Source organism: Vipera berus (genome assembly GCF_964194415.1).
Source record: "Vipera berus genome assembly, chromosome: 4".
NCBI lineage: Eukaryota > Metazoa > Chordata > Lepidosauria > Squamata > Viperidae > Vipera > Vipera berus.
Window position 1 is genome coordinate 10,640,081 of NC_138206.1, and position 21,179 is coordinate 10,661,259.

Here is a 21,179-nt window from a genome sequence, read left to right on the forward strand (position 1 = left end):
TGCCCCGAGGACTGCTGTTTGTCTTGTGCCTGGACTCTTGCCTTGTGGACTTGCTCAGCTGGGTGGACTGGATTCGGAGCCCTGGGCCTTGCCCTGTGAGCGTGCCCCTACTTTGTGGGCTTTATTTGTAATAAAGGGGCTGTTTGGGGGACTGAGAGTGGCTGCCTTCAGGGTAACATGGTTGTTGAAGGGGGAATGGCTGGAACATTTATTGAGAATAATAAAGGACTCTCTAGAGCAGGGGTCCCCAACTTCCAGTCTGTGGACCAGCACCAGGCCGCAGCATGCCAGAAACGGGGCAGCACGAACAAGCGAAGCCCCATCCATGAGATGCAGGCAGGATGCAAAACCACGCTCCCTCCAGTCCGCGGAAAAAACATGGAACTGGTCCCTGGTGTCCAAAAGTTTGGGGGCTGCTGCTCTAGAAGCCTGCCTTGCTTGGACCACCTGGGTCATAACCAGATAGTCCTTGATGCACGGCCAATCATTTAGCGACCATTTGAAGCCACGACGGCACTGAAAAATGTGACTTGCGACTGGCCGTCACATTTACAAATGTAGCATCCCGACAACCATGCGATCAAAATTCGGGTATGCGTTTACAATGGGTCGCAGCGTCTTTCTTTTGTCAGGTGGCAAAAGGTGATCACATGACCCTGGGACCCAGCCACCGTCATAAATACGAGTCATTCGGCCAGTGTCTGAATTTTGATCACTTGACCGTGGGGATGCCATAACGGTTTTAAGCCTGAAAAATGGTCGTCACTTTTTTCACTGCAGCCATAATTCCGAATGGTCACGAAACGAAGTGCAATAAATCGAGGACTACACTCCCCTACGATGCTGATACTTACATTGGATTTGGAAAGTAAAGGCAGTGGTTTCTCCAAATCCTTCGCCTCGTCTAAGCTGGCACTGCCATTTTGGCAGCCTCTGGTCGGCTTTTGATCCCTGTCTAATTAACTGAAATTGACTGAAGATATTGGAAATTCTTTATTTTCTCCTATTGAATCTGTAGCAGTTTTGGCTTTCTTTTTCAAGTTGCTTTATTCGTCTGCCAGCACAGGGAAGAATTTTATTATTATTTTACTTCCACTACATACTCCTGTCTCCTGTCCAATCAACCAATGTTATTTCCTGGGATTTGAGGAAAGTTCAAAAGTCCCAGAGATTCTTCTGAAAAAGCAGCCAAAGAAGCAAGTCTCCATCTCTAATTGCCTTTGTGTAATTTGGGCAGATTGTCAACGCCTGTAATAACTTGGCTTTCTTTCTTTCTCTCTCTTTTTTTTTGCATATCCAGAAGGAGTGTATTTCATTTTTTTATGCTTTTCAGATTTAAATAGTCATAAATTATCAGGAAAAGGAGAAAAGCCAGGAAGGAAAAAAAAAGACAGGCTTTTGGTATAAGTGGTTAAAGTAAAGCTGTTGATTTTTATATATAAAAAAACAAAAACAAAAAAAATTGCACTCAAATCTTCAAGCAGTCCTTGGAAAGCATCAGATGCTCTCAGCTAAATGATTCTTTGTTGTATTCAAACCTTGTCCCATAAGGATTGCGCCTATTGCTTTGTTTGTGTACGGCTTTGGAGATTCCACGAGGACCGCAGCAAAAAACGCCAACTGTTTTCCTGGGGAGACCAAGGAGAGAAATCGCCAAACTCATTAATGCCAAAAAATAATAATAATAATAACACTGTGCCCATCCTTCTCCTTCCCTTCGTTGGCTTGTAAAGCTAACAGTTGTGGCGGAATATAGTCTGGATTCCCAGAAGGGGGAGAGGAGCAACAGGAAGCTCATTTTAGATAGTCTGCAGGGGAGAAAGCGGGTGAAGACAGCTTCTCCCTAAGAGTTCCCAGAGTATATGCTTTATGACAGGGGTCCCCAAGCCATGGTCCGTGGACTGGTATCGGACCGCGGCATGCCAGCAACCAGTCTGCACAAACAAGCAAAGCCCCATCCATGAGATGCAGGCAGCACACAAAACTACATGCCCTCTGGTCCGCGGAAATACTTCTCTCCACGGAACCAGTCCCTGGTGCCCAAAGGTTTGGGGACCTCTGCTTTATGGTACAAATCATCTTCTTTAGTTTGGCCAGATTCTGTGTGGAACAATAAATGAAACTGGTTTTTTGAGCCTGAAGTTCTGACGGCTAGAACACATTGACACAGACAAAGACACGTGCACGTAGTCACATGCTCACATTTTGAGTTCTTGGCAACTGGCTTCTATTTACAGCCATTCGGAGCATCCCATAGTCATGTGACAATGACTTTTGGGTTTTGTGGGTTGGTTTTTTTGCTGGTTTCCAGGGTTTACATCTGGTTTCCAGCAAAAAAAACACCAACTAGATAAAGACTATAAAAGGTTACTGGTGACCCACTTAATGGCCGCAATGACCTACCACTGTAATTCCAAGCTCCATTACAGTTGTAAGTTGAGGACTAGTTGTAATAGTCTACTTTTGACTTAATAAGCTTAATTCCATTTGTTAGCAGCATATTATTTCCCTTCCTTATTCTGGAATCAAACCTCTGGGCATCTACTAACTTGTCCCGAGTCATTGCTTTCTGCATCCTAATGTGTGTTCTTATTGCCAGCTAAATTTGAAGGATTCATAGCATATCCCCATCAGATCTTAGAACCATATAAAGTCACTGAGTTCATTTATTAAACACATTTCTATAGCCCCCCGTTTCCGAAAAGGAACTCTTTCTAAGCAAAGACCTTCGCATTGCTCTGTATTAATTTTCATTCTGCTACTTTCAAGACTGATTTGAATTTTCTGTCTTTCTTCTAGCATATTCACTATCTCGCCCCATCAACTGCAAATTGAATCAATTGCAGATTTAATAAGCAGTCCCTCTGCCTCTTCACTGAAATTTAAATGAAACTATTAAAGAACAGAGGATCTAGAACTGATCCTCATGGCATTCCTCTCCAAACTTCTCTTAAGAGAAGAGAAGTTATCGAATGAAAACCTGAGATAAGATTCATCTGGCAAGTTATGTTTTCGGCAAAGCCATACCGAGTTATGCTAATTGCTACAGGTTTTTCCCCCCAATATACTTTCTGTTACAGAATGTATTAAATAGTGACATTCTTATGGGGGAAGTTGACCATGGGAATAGAATCCAGGCTCAGACCAAGTTTTATTAATTTTCCAATTTTCATATGTGATTTGGAATAAAACCTGCATTTTTCAGAATTTTTATCCTGTGCCGGAGACAAGGGGAGAAGTCACCCATCTCCCCAAACTCATAAAGCTTGAATTTGTGTGATCAGCACAGCCGTCAAAGAGGTATCACAGGTGGTCGTAGACTTATGACCGTAATTGAGCTTAACATTTGCTGAGAAATTTGTTAAGTGAAGTTTTGCCCCATGTTATGACCTTTCTTGCCACAGTTGTTACTTGAGTCAGTGCAATTGTTAAGTAAGTGAATCTGGATCCCCCTTGACTTTGTCCTGGAGTCATGTGACCCCATTGACAGTCACAAAAGGGGAATCGCGTGACCCCAGGACACTGCAACGGTCATAATTATGAGTCAGTTGCCAAGCGGCTGAATTTTGATCACATGACCCAGGTGGATGATCAAACGGTCATATCTATCTATCTATCTATCTATCTATCTATCTATCTATCTATCTATCCATCTCTATATATTTATATCTATCTAATCTATCTATCCAGGGACGCGGTGGCTCAGTGGGTTAGGACGCTGAGCTTGTCGATCAGAAGGTCGGCAGTTTGGCGGGTCGAATGCCGAGTGCCGCGTAACAGAGTGAGCGCCTGTTACTCGTCCCAGCTTCTGCCAACCTAGCAGTTCGAAAGCACGTAAAAATGCAAGTAGAAAAATAGGGACCACTCCGGTGGGAAGGTAACAGCGCTCCGTGCGCCTTTGGCGTCTAGTCATGCCGGCCACATGACCACGGAGACGTCCTTGGACAAGCGCTGGCTCTTCGGCTTTGAAACGGAGATGAGCACCGGCCCCTAGAGTCGGAAACGACTAGCACGCATGTGCGGGGTAACCTTTACCTTTACCTTTAATCTCTCTCTCTCTCTCTCTCTCTCTCTATCTATCTATCGAGAGAGAGAGAGAGAGAGAGAAAAGAGAGAGAGGGAGGGAGTGATAATTAGAAGAGAATTTCTGCAGTCCCTTGATCTTTTTAATGGTCTCAGCTCATCCTCCCCAACTCTATTATTTTCTTTGGTTGCCTAAATCACGTCATTCCATCTTCGGCTATGCAACATATTTGTTTGAAAGCAGCTATATATTTGGGGTGATCTCTTCTTAATGGCCTCAAGCATTTGCTTTTTTCCATAGCAGTTGCTATGAAAAACTATTGCTTATAGCTCAAAGTTCTCGTGCCTGATCTATCTCCACCGCCTTGTTCTGCGGGAGAAAGAAATCCTCATAACAAAACTAGTCCCGAGAGATCTTTTTGGGGGGATGATAAATTAATTGTTGGCATCTGTCCCTCTTAGATGGGTCTAGACTTCCAGCGTTCCTCTGGGTGACTAATTAATTAAATCGGTCTGGCGCTTGACGAGGCTGATCTTGGATTGACAGGACCGACCACAAGTCTTATGCCCATAATCTCCTGTGGGAGAGTCACAATTAATAATCCTTTTAACGTTGCCAGGAACATTTCATGGTGACAGCATCAATGCCAGATGTTCTTATCGCTTCCTAATCATTACTGTCATTTTGAAATAAGATGATTCTAAGATGGCACCAGTTACCTCTTCTCTAGATTAGTTTTACACAGTGATTAATGAACTCTTAAGAATCCTGTTTGGGTTGCTAAGCTTCACCTGAAGATCATTATAATTGACATAACTTTTTTTTCCAAGGTACCCAGCAGTGCTATATTAATCACACATCTGCAGTCATAGAACATAGAATCATAGTGTTGGAAGGGACCTTGGAGGTCTTCTAGTCCAGGGGCTTTTCAACCTTTTCACCCATTGTACCACTTTTAGGATACGGCGACATCTGAGTACCACCAGTCGCCTAGCAAGGTGTCAAAAACTTGATGACCAAAAAAAAAAAAAAAAAAAAGGAAAAAAGTGATGAAGTACAGGTAGTCCTCGACTTACAACAGTTCGCTTAGTGACTGTTCAAAGTTACAACGGCACTGAAAAAAAGTGCCCCCCCAAGCCACACACCTGCCTGCCTGCCTGGCGGTGCTCTTCCTCTTGTACGAGGTTTTCATTGTTGTGAGCATTTCTGTTGAGGATTGGCAGTGGGGGTGGGGTGGGGGTGTGTTTTGTTTTTATTCCCCCTGTCTGCTGTCCCGACCTTCGCACCTTCCGGCGTGACTTAAAAACCTATCTATTCCAGCAAGCCGGCCTGGCCTGATAGATTTGGGGTTTATTTGTTTTACTATTGCTTTATTGTATACTTACTTTGCTCTGTACACCGCCCTGAGTCCTCCGGGAGAAGGGCGGTATATAAAACAAATAAAATAAATAAATAAATAAATAAATAAATAAATATGAGTCAGTTGCCAAGCATCTGAATGTAAATCACAAGACCCTGGAGATGCTGCAACATTCCAGCTGATCGGCGCTTCTTCTGGGCTCAGCGGAAGCTCCAGGATCAGCGCAGAGCTCCAGCTGGAGCCTGGAGCTGATCCTGGCGCTTCCGCTGAGCCTTGACAGCCCTGCAGCTCCAGCCGTCTCTCGCTCTGGCTTGTGCAGTGCTGCCATCGGTTCAGCTCATTCCCCTCTACCACTTCTCTAGGATGGTCACGTACCACTTGCCAGGTGCAAATGTACCACAGGTGGTACCTGTACCACTGGTTGAAAAGCCCTGTTCTAGTCCAATCTCCTGCGCAAGCAGGAAACCCTACACAGGTAATCCTTGACTTAACAACAGTTAAATCATTCAAAGTTTCACTGGCACTGGAAAAAGTGACTTATTGCTTTTCAGTTACAACCTTTGCCACATCCCCATGGTCATGTGATCAAAATTCAGATGCTTGGCAACTGGTTCATATTTACGACCGTTGCTGTGTCCCAGAGTCATGTGATCATGTTTTGCGACCTTCTGACTTACAAAGTCAATGGGGAAGCCAAACTCACTTAACAATCGGGTTACTAACTTATCAACTCCAGTAATTCACTTAACAACCCTGTCAAGAAAACTCATAAAGTGGGGCAAAACTTACTTAACAAATGTCCCACTTAACAACACAAATATTGGGCTCAGTTGTGGTCGTAAGTTGAGGACTGCCTATACCATTCTGGACAAACGGCTGTCCAGTCTCTTCTTGAAAACCTCAGTAATGGAGTATCACAACTTCTGGAGGCAAGTCTACACATTTGTTCGAAAGCAGTTATGCATTTGGTGTGATCTTTTCTTAATGACCTCGAGACAACATTTGCTCTATCATGCAATTTTTGCTTATAACTCAAAGTTTTCATGCCTGATCTGTCTCCACAGCCTGGAAGCCTTGTTCTTCAGGAGAAAGAGATTCTCATAACAAAACAGGTGCAGAGACATCTTTTTTGGGTTGACACATTAATAGTTGGCAACTGACATGTATTTATGATGGTTGCAGCACCCTCTTATGTGTCACTCTATCATCTCTTTTTGTAACATATTGACACTAGCTTTAACCAAATCCTTCTTGGATTCAACTCCTGGATCCACGGATGGATGGATGGGTAGATAGATAATGGGTAGGAAGGTAGGTAGGTAGGTAGGTAGACAGACAGACAGATGAATGGCTTGGTAGCCTAGTGGTGAAAATGCTCGCCTCCACTGAGAAGGTTGAGAGTTCAAACCTAAGCAGTGGCAGATGTTTCTCTCCTAGGGTACAAAGAAAAAATATCTGTTGCGAACTCTACATGGTGTAAGGAAGGACATCTGGCCAGTAAACACTCAGTTCTAGTTGCCCCAGACTCTACCTCGAACTAAGGGATTACAGGGTTGAAAAAAGTGAGTTGCTTAGATGATAGATAGATAGATAGATAGATAGATAGATAGATAGATAGATAGATAGATAGATAGAGACAGACAGACAGACAGACAGACAGACAGACAGAGATATAGACAGATAGATTAGATAGATAGAGATATAGACAGATAGATTAGATAGAGATATAGACAGATAGATTAGATAGGATAGATACAGAGATAGATAGACATAGATAGATATAGAGATAGATTAAGATAGATAGATAGATAGATAGATAGATAGAAAGACAGATAGACAGAGATATACAGATAGATTAGACAGATACAGACATAGATATAGAGATAGATTAGATAGATAGATATAGATAAAGATAGAAAGACAGATAGATATATATATATAGACAGATTAGATAGGATAGATAGATAGATAGATACATAGACACGGATAGATATAGATAGACAGACAGATAGATAGATAGATAAACAGACAGAGATAGATTAGATAATTAGATAGATAGACAGAGATAGAGATATAGACAGATTAAATAGATAGATAGATAGATAGATAGATAGATAGATAGATAGATAGATAGATAGATAGATAGATAGATATAGACAGTGGTGTTTTTTTTAAAAGAAAAAGGTGCCGGAACTCACACATGTCATACAACCCGCCTTGCCTACCCTACAGGGTTCCATCCAAAAAAGGTGCCGGAACTCCGTTCTGAGCATTCTATGACAAAAAAAGCCCTGGATATAGATATAGACAGATTAGATAGGGTATCTGCATTCATTAACCCACTCTAAAACTGTGCAGACCCTAAAACTAGCAAAACTAGCATTTATTTATTTATTTATTTTATTATATTTATATACCGCCCTTTCCCGAAGGACTCAGGGCGGTTTACAGCGTGATTAAAACGAAAAATACAAACGTTAAAAACAATTTAAAAAATTATATCAATCCCTGAACAAATAAAAACCCCAGTTAAAATTAAAATTAAAATTCTCAGCATGAAGCTAAGAGGGCTGAATGCCCCTGATGACACAATATTGGGGGGAGGGGGGGAGAAGGGTCATTGTTTGCTTTCCTGCAACATCAAGAGCTTTAAGAAAGCCACAAATTTTCTCTGGTGTTGAATGCCCCAAGACCAGCTGCTGAAGAATGGCACGGCCACAAAATCTTCCATGTAGTTCTTCTCCGAATTAGAACTGTAAAGCAGCGGAAGAGAAGTTCGCTTTCAACCTCACGGCGCTCAACATTTTAACTGAGCAAATGACAGCCTTGGTGATGGCTATGAGCGTGATGTTACCCATTCAGATGTGGAGCTGCAAAAAAGAGGGTGGAAGGAAGCCAGAAAAAGCCTAGACCTGTGGTGGCGAACCTATGGTACGTGTGCCACAGGTGGCACGCAGAGCCCTCTCTGTGCGCATACGCGCCGTCGCCTCAGTCCTAGGCCTTCAGCTGGGTTTTATAAAACCTTTTCGCTTTAGGCCTCCACCGCCATGTGCAAAAAAAAAAGGGTTCAATCAATAAATTTCAGCTTCTTGCAGGAAAAAAAAGATCTCGCAAAGTTGGAATTGATTGAACTTTTTAGTCCCACCCAGTCTGCCGTTACCACCGCAGCCACGCCCACCCCATGGGTCACGCTCACCCAATTGGACACACCCACCCAATGGGCCACGCCCACCCAGTACCCGACAATACGTAAGTGGGTTTTGGGTTTCAGTTTGGGCACTCGGTCTCTAAAAGGTTCGCCGTCACTGCCCTAGAATGTTCAGTGCAAGCTAAGTAGGTGCCAGTAGGTGGCAAGTCCTCTGCTTGACAGAGCTAAACTAAGCAGGATGAAAAAAAAAATCCAATGGAATAATTTCCTACCTAAAAACATTTGTACCGTGCTAAAAATATGCTAATCTTTTTTAAAAGGCCAGGTGTTTAATTCTCCAGCAAGCTAATTTAGCTGCCTCTTTTAGCATCTGGTGGAACCCAGCCACAGCGGAGCAGAACCCTGGTGGCACAGTGGTTAGAAAGCAGTATTTCAGGCAAACTTTACCCACAGCCTGGAGTTCAATCCTGACCAGGGTGGGTGGGGAGTCAAGGCTGACTCAGCCTTCCATCCTTCTCAGATCGATAAAATGAGGACCCAGATTGTTGGGGGCAACAGGATGAGTGTAAACCGCTTTGAGAGGGCTGTAAAGCACTGTGAAGCAGCATGTAAGTCTAAGTCTAAGTGCTATTGCTAAGTACAAAGGAAGGAAGGAAGGAAGGAAGGAAGGAAGGAAGGAAGGAAGGAAGGAAGGAAGGAAGGAAGGAAGGAAGGAAGGAAAGAAGGAAGAAGCCATGGTGGCACAGTGGTTAGAAAGCAGTATTGCAGGCAAACTCTGCCCACAGCCTAGAGTTCAATCCTGAGGGGGCTCAAGGTTGACTCAGCCTTCCATCCTTCGCAGATCGATAAAATGAGGACCCAGATTGTTGGGGGCAACAGGCAAATAATGCTTACATTCTAAACAGTGACTGTTTCAAGTTACAGCAGCACCGGACAAAATGACTTTTGTCTGTTTCTCACACTTACGACCATTGCAGCATCCCCCGTGGTCACGTGATCATAATGTGGAAGCTTGGCAACTGGCTCATATTTATAACAGTTGCAGCATCCCGGGGGTCATGTGAGCTTGCGAAATTGACCAAGCAAAGTCAACGGGGAAGCCACATTAACAACCATGTGACTAATGTGACAAGTGCAGTGATTCGCTTAATGACTGTGGCAAGAAAGGTCATAAAATGGGGCAATGCTCAATTAACATCAATCTCACTTATTGACAGAAAGTTTAGTGTAACGATGTTCAGCGGTTGAGGACTACCTGTACAGGTATATATTTCCTCCCCTAATGTGTCTTTGTTAAAAAAAAAATCTCTTTATCAGTTATATTATATAAATTACTGCCTCTACAACAGATAATAATAATAATACTAATAATACTAATACTACTAATAATAATAATACTAATACTAATACTAATAATAATAATGATGATGATGATGATGATGATGATGTTGGAAGGGACCTTGGAGGTCATCTAGTCCAACCCCACGCTCAGGCAGGAAGCCCTATACCATTTCAGACAAATGGCTGTCCAGTCTCTTCTTAAAAACTTCCAGTGTTGAAGCATTCACCGCTTCCGGAGGCAGGTTGTTCCGCTGATTAATTGTTCCAACTGTCAGGAAGTTTCTCCTTAGTTCTAGGTTGCTTCTCTCTCTTTGGTTAGTTTCAATTGTTACGGCTGTGTTTGGAGTCAACACCAACAACCTTGAACAGCTATCCAAGTGCTACGAAAAGCCTTGCTGATAAGTGTCCCACTGAGAAAACATCTCTACCGCAGCCCTTCCTTGCACTCACAGACACACAAACACACATGCCACATTCTGAGATTTAGGTGCAAGGGAAACGCAACATGCAATTAATTACAAATTCACGGCTGGACGGTTGGAGTGGATAGTGCTTCGAAATTATTGCATTTCTAGACAATAGGTTTGCCGACAAATCGACTTGGCTTGTGTGTTTGCAGCAGGGAATACAAGATGCATTAAAAAAAAAAAACTTCATTTATTGAGACCAAAGGCAGCTTTTTCACATTTGAAAAGATCCTGTAAGTACAGAAGATGTTTTGGGCTGGATCCCACAGCCTGACTAACCACAAACAGAAAGGTCATCTATTCAGAGAAATTGCAAATATATAAATTGGGAGAGGGAGGCTGGCTGAGGAATTCTGGGAGTTGAAGTCCACAAATCATAAAGTGCCCAAGGTTAGGGACCCCTGCTCTAACAGCTCCTTTAGTAATTCACCTGAAGGTACAGTATTAATGAGCCAGCCGTCCTCACCTGCATCCTCCAGATGTTTTGAGCCACACCTTCTCACCTGGAAACACTGGAGGTCATAATCTCACACCTCTGGAGCCCAAAATACTCGCTGGGATTCACGTGGTGTCACTTTTACCGTTTTCTCAACAAATATCAGCACTCAAGACTTGTTCTTTGTAAGTCCATTTCCAGTCTCGATTATTGTTAACAGAGTTCTGATTCTACTGATTTGAGGGGAAAGATATTTAGATCTAACATACAAGTCCAAGGTAGAGAAAGAAAGGATAACTGGGGTGAGAGGGTTACAGGTAGTCCTCGACTTACAACAGCTTGTTTAGTGACCGTTACAACGGCACTGGAAAAAGTGACCTATGACCTTTTTTTCACACTTACGACCCTTGCAGCATCCCCAAGCCAGCTCTCTTACAACACACAAACACACTCATTCCCCCACCCCATGGTTTCTGAGACCGTTCCCGCAGTGATTTGAGGGGCTGCCACAAAGCCTATTCTTTAACTAATCTGGATACTTCATGAACTTGGGGGGACATGATAGCAGTCTTCCAATATCTCAGGGGCTGCCCCAAAGAAGAGGGAGTCAAGCTATTCTCCAAAGCACCTGAAAGCAGGACAAGAAGCAACGGATGGAAACTAGTCAAGGAGAGAAGCAACCTGGAACTAAGGAGAAATTTCCTGACAGTGAGAACAATTAACCAGTGGAACAACCTGCCTCCAGAAATGGTGAATGCTCCAACAGTGGAAGTTTTTAAGAAGAGACTGGACAGCCATTTGTCTGAAATGGTATAGGGCTTCCTTCTAGAGTAGGGGGCTGGATTAGAAGACCTCCAAGGTCCCTTCCAACTCTGTTATTGTTATTTTGTTATCCAAAAGACCAAGAAGCAAAATGTGCTTAGCTGGTCTCAGAAACCGACTGCTGGGTTGGACAGACTTGAGACCTGATCCAGCAAGACAATTTTTATCTTCTCAGGTACATTTCTGGAACACAATTGGAGCCACCTGATTGATTCCACAACAATTCTATTTCCCCAAAGACAATACGTCCAGCTTCTTCTCTATTCTCCCCCACAAGTCCCACCTAAATGGGGATGTAAAGCGGAAAGGGCTACCGACAATCAGCTCCCATGAACCTCAAGAGATCCGTGCAGGAAAATTTCCCCAAGGATTGCAGGTCTTTTCTTCAGCTAACAAACTCAAGAGACGATAACAATAGACGAGACGGGTGCCAGCGCCAAAGCAACATGGACTGCAAACTAGGCCAAGGTATGGAAATATAACAGAAAGTGCAACCCCTTTGATGGATGTTGAAACAGAAGAGTTTCCTCACCCCCACACCGCACCACCCCCAGCTGCCTGGTTACGGGGAAGATGAAGTACTTTGATTGTGGAAGCTGACAGTTCTTTGTTAAAACTCCATTTCTCAAGATACAACATATTAGATAACAGCAAGCATCAGGTGCTTTGGCATTAAATGAACGTGTTAAACCCAAACCCATTTCCATACCGATGCAGTTTGTTAAAACCTTCCCTCCCCATTTCTCAAGCTGCTGCACAAACTGAGTTGGGAATCTTACTTACTGTCTGTTATACTTGGCTATTTCATTAAATAGGAGTTTCCATCGCGGCCGTCCAATAAAAAGCCGACGGTTCAGCACTTTATATTTCTTGCCCATTATCTTCTGCAAAACAAACAAACAAACAAAAAAACCCCAAGACATTCCCGTGGGTGCACTTTGCAGATTGCTGCCAATCAATCAACCTCCGCTTTACAATGTCAGTCTAAGAATCATCTCTGGACAACTGATGCTCAGTTAAATCCATCTATTAATATGTCTCTGTGCATGCATGCATGCGTGTGCATCTGGGTACATGAACATTCTCCTGCATCAAATGCACAGCTTCCTTAGCTATCTGTTCAGATATTGGTGCCCTGGCAAATCCATTCCAGAATCTGCTTTAAATGTTTCTTGGCAGGGGAAAAACAGGTTGAGCTCGCATGACATGTCTTCATGTAGCATATATTTCCCCAAGAAATAAATAATATATTATGTCTTAATGCTATCCACCTGTTTCAGATAACTAGAATTGCACAACATATTAGATTCAGCTAAAATGGGGTTGGGGGGGGGTGTCCCATATTACAACAGACAACAAATAGCTGGACTCTCCTAGGTCTAATCTAGTATCTTGCAGAAAACAGATCTTATTCCAAAAAGCTTAGCACTGTGGTAGTGAACCTATGGCACACGTGCCACAAGTGGCACACAGAGCCCTCTCTGTTGGCATGTGTGCCGTCACCCCAGTCCTAGGCTTTCAGCTGGGTCGCCATGTGCAAAAAAAAAAAAAAGTTCAATCAATCAGTTTCAACTTCTCGCGGGGAAAAAAAAGATCTCGCAAAGTTGGAATGGATCGATTGAACTTTTTAGTGCCACCCAGTCTGCCGTTACTACTGCAGCCATGCCCACCCAATGGGTCACACCCACCCAATCGGCCATGCCCACCTGGCACGCAATGATACATAAATGGGTTTTGGGTTGCAGTTTGGGCACTCGGTCTCTAAAAGGTTCGCCAACACTGGCTTAGCGTATCTAGACCAGTGGTCACCAGCCTTTCTGGCAACAGTGGCGGGGAGGGGGATGGTTTCGCACACACGTGCAACCTTTGCACAAATGCAGCTTCGCGCACTCACCCGCTGCTCGTGTGGCCCGGTTCCCAAAGGGGCTGTGGATCGGTACTGGGCCAAAGAGCGAGGTTGAGTATACCTGGTCTAGACAACCAGGCATTGTGGGTAATCTACATCAGTATTTTTCAAATGGCAACTTTAAAGTGTATGGACTTTAACAACCAGAATTCTCCAGATCGCACAACAGCTAGGGAATTCTCTGAGTTTGAAGACCACAAATCTTAAAAGCTGCCAGTTTGGAAAAACACTGATCGAAATGAAGAATTCTTCAATTGTTAGTGTTGTTCTTTGCCAATGTTTCCAAGCATTGACATTCTAGAACAGGAGGTTTCAAAGTTTCTCAGGCTACAGAACCTGTTTCTATTTTTTTAAAAATAAATAAATCCCAGAACCCCTTTTCAAGAAGCTCAAATACTAGAAAATTGGCAGTTTATTTTTTCATAGGAGTCTTGGATTCTGTGGAACACATTTTGAAAAATCCTCTTCTGAATGGCAGCTATCCACACCACTTGTCACCGGCTATCTACTTATTGCTGCCTTCTTTAAGTTTAGTCTGACAATCAGGATGACCAGGATCTAAGGCAGGGCATTGAAGATAGAATTAAAAAGCATTTTTTTTTCTTCCTAGCATTTTCCCACAAGTGTAGGGTCCCCTTTTTTCAGATCAAGGTGTTGATCCGTTGTTTGCAACAGGAATTTAGCCTGACATTGTCACCCAGATGGTTTTTATATGTAAGGCAGGACTAGAACTCACAGTCCCCTGGTGGTTGGCTTAAAGTCACCAACTGGCTACTATGCCTAAGGCCGGACTAGAATTTGCAGTCACCTGGTGATTGGCTCAAAGTCACCAACTGGCTACTATGCCTAAGGCAGGACTAGAATTTGCAGTCACCTGGTGATTGGCTCAAAGTCACCAACTGGCTACTATGCCTAAGGCAGGACTAGAACTCAGTCTCCTGGTGATTGGTCAAAAGTCATCCAGATGGCTTTCATGCCTAAGGCAGGAGTAGAACTCATCATCTCCTGGTTTCTAGATTAAACCTCTAGACCAGGGGTAGGCAACCTTGGCTCTTTTATGACTCGCGGACTTCAACTCCCAGAATTCCTGAGCCAGCAAGAAGTCCACGAGTCATAAAAGAGCCAAGGTTGCCTATCCCTGCTCTAGACTAAACAGGTTCTCTTAGGTGTAATAAGAGCATACTTAGTTTACTGTAAAACAAAAGCAAAAAAAAAATGACTGTTGAAAATCATCATTTTGTTGCTGAAGTGGTCCACATGCAAGCACAGACCACCATCTCTGGACTAATGTATCATGTCACCTACCTATTTTCCATCAACAATAGAATACTCATTGCTTCAATTCCATTTCTCAGGCTCCCAGCAACAGTGGAAAACCTATGGTACTTCAGGCAACCTTTTGACCTTTATTAGAAGTGTGTTTTCAAGTATTCCTTGACGTAACAGTTCAGCTGCCCACTGTATTTTACTACATACCTGTATCCCATCTGTTTGACTGAGGTACAGCTGAATATTGATAAAGTCTGGTCGGTTTTCTTGCCAGAGCTTGTGCATAGTTGAAAAAGAAAAAGAAAAAAATATCCTCATAAGTGAATTAGCATATTTTTGTATTTGTGGAAACAAAGCATTTCTATCATCAAACTCACTCTCTAGAAAGAGCTAGGTGGCAGCACCAGAGGGCAGGACGAGAAACAATGGTTGGAAGCTGACCAAAGAGAGAAACAACCTGGAATTAAGGAGAAACTTCCTGACAGTGAGGACAATCAACATCAGAAATCGTGGGCCCTCCATCACTGGAGATTTTTAAGAAGAGACATTCACCTGTCTGAGATGGTACAGGTTCTCCTGCTTGAGCAGGGGGCTGGACTAGAAGACCTCCAAGATCCCTTCCATCTCTATTCTATTCCATTTCTATTCCATTTCTATTCCATTTCTATTCCAATTCTATTCTATTCTATTCTATTCTATTCTATTCTATTCTATTCTATTCTATTCTATTCTATTCTATTCTATTCCATTCCATTCCATTCCATTCCATTCCATTCCATTCCATTCCAATCTCTATTTTCTATTCTATTCTATTCTATTCTATTCTATTCTATTCTATTCTATTCTATTCTATTCTATTCTATTCTATTCTATTCTATTCTATTCTATTCTATTCTATTCTATTCTATTCCATTCCAATCTCTATTTTCTATTATTCTATTCTATTCTATTCTATTCTATTCTATTCTATTCTATTCTATTCTATTCTATTCTATTCTATTCTATTCTATTCTATTCCATCTATTCTATTCTATTCTATTCTATTCTATTCTATTCTATTCTATTCTATTCTATTCTATTCTATTCTATTCTATTCTATTCTATTCTATTCTATTCTATTCTATTCCATTCCTATTCTATTCCATTCCATTCCAATCTCTATTTTCTATTCTATTCTATTCTATTCTATTCTATTCTATTCTATTCTATTCTATTCTATTCTATTCTATTCTATTCTATTCTATTCTATTCTATTCTATTCTATTCTATCATGTTTCAGTGGCGTATCTTGACAGCAAATACGTACATTTAAAATCTTGGATGTGCTTTTTTTTCTTAGCTAAGGAATTTGGCTCTCCATTGTGATAAGACTGTGGGAAGGAGGAGATGTTGATCTCCATCTGCTCCTACTCTGCCCAAGTTGAGCCATTGGCAAGTATCCAAAAGGAGCCAGGAATCAAGAACCAACTGTCCAAAGCAACACTAAAAAGGATTGAACCAGGAATCATAGGTAAAAAGAACACATTTATTTTATTTTATTTTATTTTATTTTATTTATATACCGCCTTTCTCCCGAAGGACTCACATAGCTACACAACACAACGAGGAACACATTGCTCAAACAAAATCACCCTGGGTCTCTGCTCTAACAGTTAGAGCCCATCCTGAACAGGTCAGAAGCTACCTTTCAAGAGTTCCAAGATACGGGGCTGGTTTGTCCATGGTGTCCAAAATATCAACTGAGATCCCATTGCATTTTTAACCAGAATAATTATAATCCTAATAACTGCATCAGTGCTAAGTGGAGTTAGGGCTCAACTTTAGTTAAGATTTGGATTAGGTTGGGGAGGCTGAGTACGCTATGGAGACACAGCCTATTTGGTTCAGCGTTCAAACTGGTCAGTTCTAGAGGAGATCAACCCTGACTGCTCTTTAGAAGGCCAGATCCTGAAGTTGAAACTCAAATACTTTGGCCACCTAAAGAGAAGGAAGGACTCACTGGGGAAGAGACTAATGCTGGGAAAGGTTGAGGGCAAGAGAAGAAGGGGACGACAGAGAATGAGGTGGCTGGATGGAGTCCCTGAAGCAGTAGGCGTGAGTTTAAATGGACTCCAGAAGATGGTAGAGGAAACATGCCAATTCAAAGAGATGGTTAACTGAACCTAATCCATCCCTAATATCTGACCACCAGTCCCAAGACAATGTTGTGATTCAGTGTCAGCCTGTGCTCCCAGCAGCTGAGTCTGAGGAATCTGAGGAGGAGGAGGAGGAGGAGGAGGGGTTTGGAGAACCTTTGGTGTTAGAGGGAGGCTCTGATGCACTGTAGGACTCTCAGCCTGGCCCCTCCAGTCGTGTTCCTCATGAGGCTCAGCTGTGTGAGTACAAGGTGTCGGACTCAGAGGAGTCACAGCTGAATCTGTTCAGAGATGCTAGAAGCAGAAGGCAATCCAGCAGAGTAGAGCAGAGAAAATCAATGAGGCAACTCAGTGAAAAGAGAAGGGATTGAGAAGCCACACCTTGGGACAGATAATAAAAGGGGAAGGTGTGGGCGGTGCTGGTTGCTGAAGGCAACCGTTCGGAGACATTCAAAGAGAATCCTGGTCTGTTCTTGCAAATCTGTTTGACTCTTGTTTTGAATCGTGTATTTTTGGTTGAAGAAAATATTCTGCTGCTTTTTTGTTTGAAAGACTTTATTATTTGAAACTGTAAATAAATTTGGGTTGGGTTTTTTCCCAGCCTATTGATTGTTGAAAGGAAAAAGGGGTTGTCCCTGACACACAAACAGGGCCGGTCGTAGGCTGGAACAGAACAGACAATTGCCAATTATTTTTCATGGCACTATGGGGAGCTTAGGGAGTTACTTCCTCCTTACCTTGTTGTGCAAATTACAGAGCAGATCCGCAAACCAGTGGAAGGACAAGATGTCTCTGCACACCCAAATGAAGTAAAGTCTTCTGAGTTTGTAGCGCTTCCAGTCATCCCTTCACATACGGACGATGTTTTTGGGTTAGAGGCAATAAGAAATCACTAGTTAAAAATGAAGGAGCACTTTAATAGCAACAGCACTTAGACTTATATACCGTCCAGGGTACTTTAGAGCAGAGGTCCCCAACCTTTTGGGCACCAGGGACCGGTTCTGTAGAGAGAGGTTTTTCCACGGACCGAAGGGTGCGTGGTTTCATGTGCTGCCTGCATCTCACGGATGGGGCCTTGCTTGTGTGGAATGGTTGCTGGTATGCCGTGGCCCGGTACTGGTCCAGGGCTGGGGACCCTTACTTTAGAGCACTCCCTGGGCAGTTTACAATGTCTGCCTATTGCCCCCAGCAATCTGAGTCCTCATTTTATTAGCCTCAGAAGGATGGAAGGCTGAATCAACCTTGAGCCGATCAGGATCAAACTGTTGGCAGTAGGCAGAGTCTGCTTGCAATACTGCATTCTGGCCACTGTGCCCCCAAGGCTCTTTAAAATTTCTTTGGAGACATTGCTCTGAGAAGATGTAGCTGGTGCACCAGGCAACAATGAGTTGGCTAGTGAGACAACACCACCAGTCTAGAAGGACACCTATTGTAAAGTTGTTGCACTGTTGCCACTAAGTTCTGGGGCCAAATCAAATTCTTGGTTGTCACTTTTAAAGTTCTACAGAGTACAGCACCAGGCAGTGGTGATCAGAACTGAATCTGCTACCCAGCCTAGGCATCTATAAAGAAGTTGCAAGGATTCCATGAGTCCTTCTCAAAAATATCTTCTACTTTGTGGAATTCCTTCTTCTAGAGAAGGGGCGTCAAACTGCCGGCCTGCGGGCTGGACATCACGCGACGTCATGAGTTTGGCACGTCTGTTCTAGAGGTAGATACAGTTCCCACCTTGCTCATATCTCTGAAATGGCGCCTTCAGCTTGAGCTATCTTGGGGATGTTACAATAGTTTGTATCTTTTTTCTTACATTTTTTGCACAAACTTTAATTTTTTATTGTTCACTGCCCAGATTATTTTGGGCTTCGCACTGGCCAGAAATGCAATTAATAAACATACACGAATACTTTAGGATTATTACAAGAATTGCTCTTGGAGTTTGCAGCAATTCAATCAAATGAGATAAAGCTTAAATAAAATCACTTTGGTACCCATCTCTACATTTCCATCCATATATTTGCAACCCCAGTTTGGTATGCTAGCAACTAGCACGGTCGGAGAAACTGCTGGCAATAAGAGTTTTTACTACCAAGAAAACTGCAAGGTAAAATTGTTTGGTGAACCATTAATAGTCTGCTCACCCCTCTCTTTTCTTTTTATTTCTCCCAGGCCACACAGTGGAAACTCACGTTTTCAAGTCATTCAGAGGGGAAGGCTGGAATTTACTGCAAATGCCCCTGTTTGATGAGGTCATGTCAACTGGAGCTCCTATGCACCAGGATTTTAAATTTCTGCACAGATTTAAGATCCCCAATCTGTAAATGTTGCCGAATAAAAATCACGTTGGTTTTTTTTTTTACATTCTAGGAGGAATCTCATTACTGCGAAATATCTTTGGTAAAAGTCTAGTAGGTCAATCTTGGGGTGATACAGGGGCTACTTTAATGCAATGAAGCTTACATACAGCAGGGTATTGAAGACAGCTGCAAAGGGAGTCACACCAATGCCTCCAGCTATGCACAGGCTGACTTCGTAATTGAAAGATTCTTCAAAAGGGCTCCCAAAGGGACCATCGACATGCAGCCTAGAGGACAAAAGAGGAACATTTTTAAGAATAAATTAAACACAGTTCTTTATCCACCTGTCTGAGATGATATAGGTTCTTCTGCTCAAGCAGAGGGCTGGACTAGAAGACCTCCAAGGTCCCTTCCAGCTCTATTCTATTCTAAACACACACACACACACACACACACACACACACACGTATATATGTGTATATCCCTAATAACTATAAAAATACAAATTCTGGGCATATCTGTACAGCAATATAAAATCCTCGAACTCCGGGATGAAAACAAAACAGCTGTTTATTGTTAAAATAATAAAAACAATAAAAACAACTATTTACAACCTAAAATAACCTTAGCTTTCGCTGTTCCACTGCCAGCATCATCAGAGTGAGTGTTTGGGGTGGGGAGTTCGTTTATAAATCCTGTTGACTCAAAGCTCTACCCACTGATCGTGTAACAGGGCTGCCCGTCCTAGCTAACCGTAATTGCTTTAATTGTCCCGCATATATGTATATATGTATATATATGTATAGAGGGACGCGGTGGCTCAGTGGGTTAGGACACTGAGCTCGTCAATCAGAAGGTCGGCAGTTTGGCGGGTCGAATCCCGAGTGCCGCGTAAAAGAGTGAGCGCCTGTTACTCATCCCAGCTTCTGCCAACATAGCAGTTCGAAAGCATGTAAAAATGCAAGTAGAAAGATAGGGACCACTACGGTGGGAAGGTAACAGCGTTCTGTGTGCCTTTGGCGTCTAGTCATGCCGGTCACATGACCACAGAGACGTCCTCGGACAAGCACTGGCTCTTCGGCTTTGAAATGGAGATGAGCACCGGCCACTAGAGTTAGAAACGACTAGCACGCATGTGCGGGGGAAACTTTACCTTTTATATATATGTATATATATGTATGGCTGGCTCAGGAATTCTGGGGAGTTGAAGTCCACGAGTCATAAAAGAGCCAAGGTTGCCTACCCCTGGACTAGAGATAACCTGTAAGCATTTCTGTCTACGGAAATGCAAGAATCCAAATTTCAGCAAATAACTGCCCCAATTCTGCTTGATCACATTCATTGACCATCTTCCAGAATAGTTGGTATATCTCATAACTATTTGCTTCACAGAGAGTGAGAATCTATGGAACTGATTTACTCAATTTACCCCTGTCCTACTTCCATGCTGAGCCAACCCACTTATTCTGAGCCTATTATGTAGTCAAACCCTGAAGAAAACAAGGGTCTCTAATGTCATCTGATAGGTACATGGGGATTTGAGCTTTCCAGTTTAAACCCATTGCTCTAGACCAGGGGTCTTCAAACCTGGCCCTTTTGTGACTTGTGGACTTCAACTCCCAGGATTCCTCAGCCAGGAATGCTGGCTGAGGAATCCTGGGAGTTGAAGTCCGCAAGTCACAAAAGGGCCAGGTTTGAAGATCCCTGCTGTAGTGTTCCTCAGAAACTTTAAGATGAGTGGGCTTCAATTCCCAGAAATCCCCCTCCCTACTGGAAGTTGAAGTCTACCCACTTTCAAATTGCTTCAGTTGAGAAACATTGCTCTCTAGACAAGGGGATCTCCAAACTTGGCAACTTTAAGGCTGGTGGACTTCAACTTCCAGAATTCCCAAGCCAGCATGGCTGGCTGAGGAATTCTGGGAGTTGAAGTCCACCAGTCTTAAAGTTGCCAAGTTTGGAGACTCCTGCTCTAAACCA

The 21,179-nt window shown here is 42.9% G+C and overlaps 1 protein-coding gene across 1 annotated transcript in view; it reads right to left on the bottom strand.

Annotated features, from left to right (window-relative positions):
• Positions 1 to 1,154: 1,154 nt before the first annotated feature.
• NOX4 (NADPH oxidase 4) overlaps positions 1,155 to 21,179 on the bottom strand; it is a gene marked incomplete at its 5' end in the record, with an annotated part of 140,689 nt that continues 120,664 nt past the window's right edge. The window contains 5 exons of the mRNA XM_081326273.1: positions 1,155 to 1,628; positions 12,382 to 12,482; positions 14,981 to 15,049; positions 17,646 to 17,754; positions 19,370 to 19,489. Coding sequence (XP_081182399.1) covers positions 1,508 to 1,628; positions 12,382 to 12,482; positions 14,981 to 15,049; positions 17,646 to 17,754; positions 19,370 to 19,489 — 520 coding nt within the window. The 3' untranslated portion in view covers positions 1,155 to 1,507. The remainder of the gene's footprint in view (positions 1,629 to 12,381; positions 12,483 to 14,980; positions 15,050 to 17,645; positions 17,755 to 19,369; positions 19,490 to 21,179) is intronic.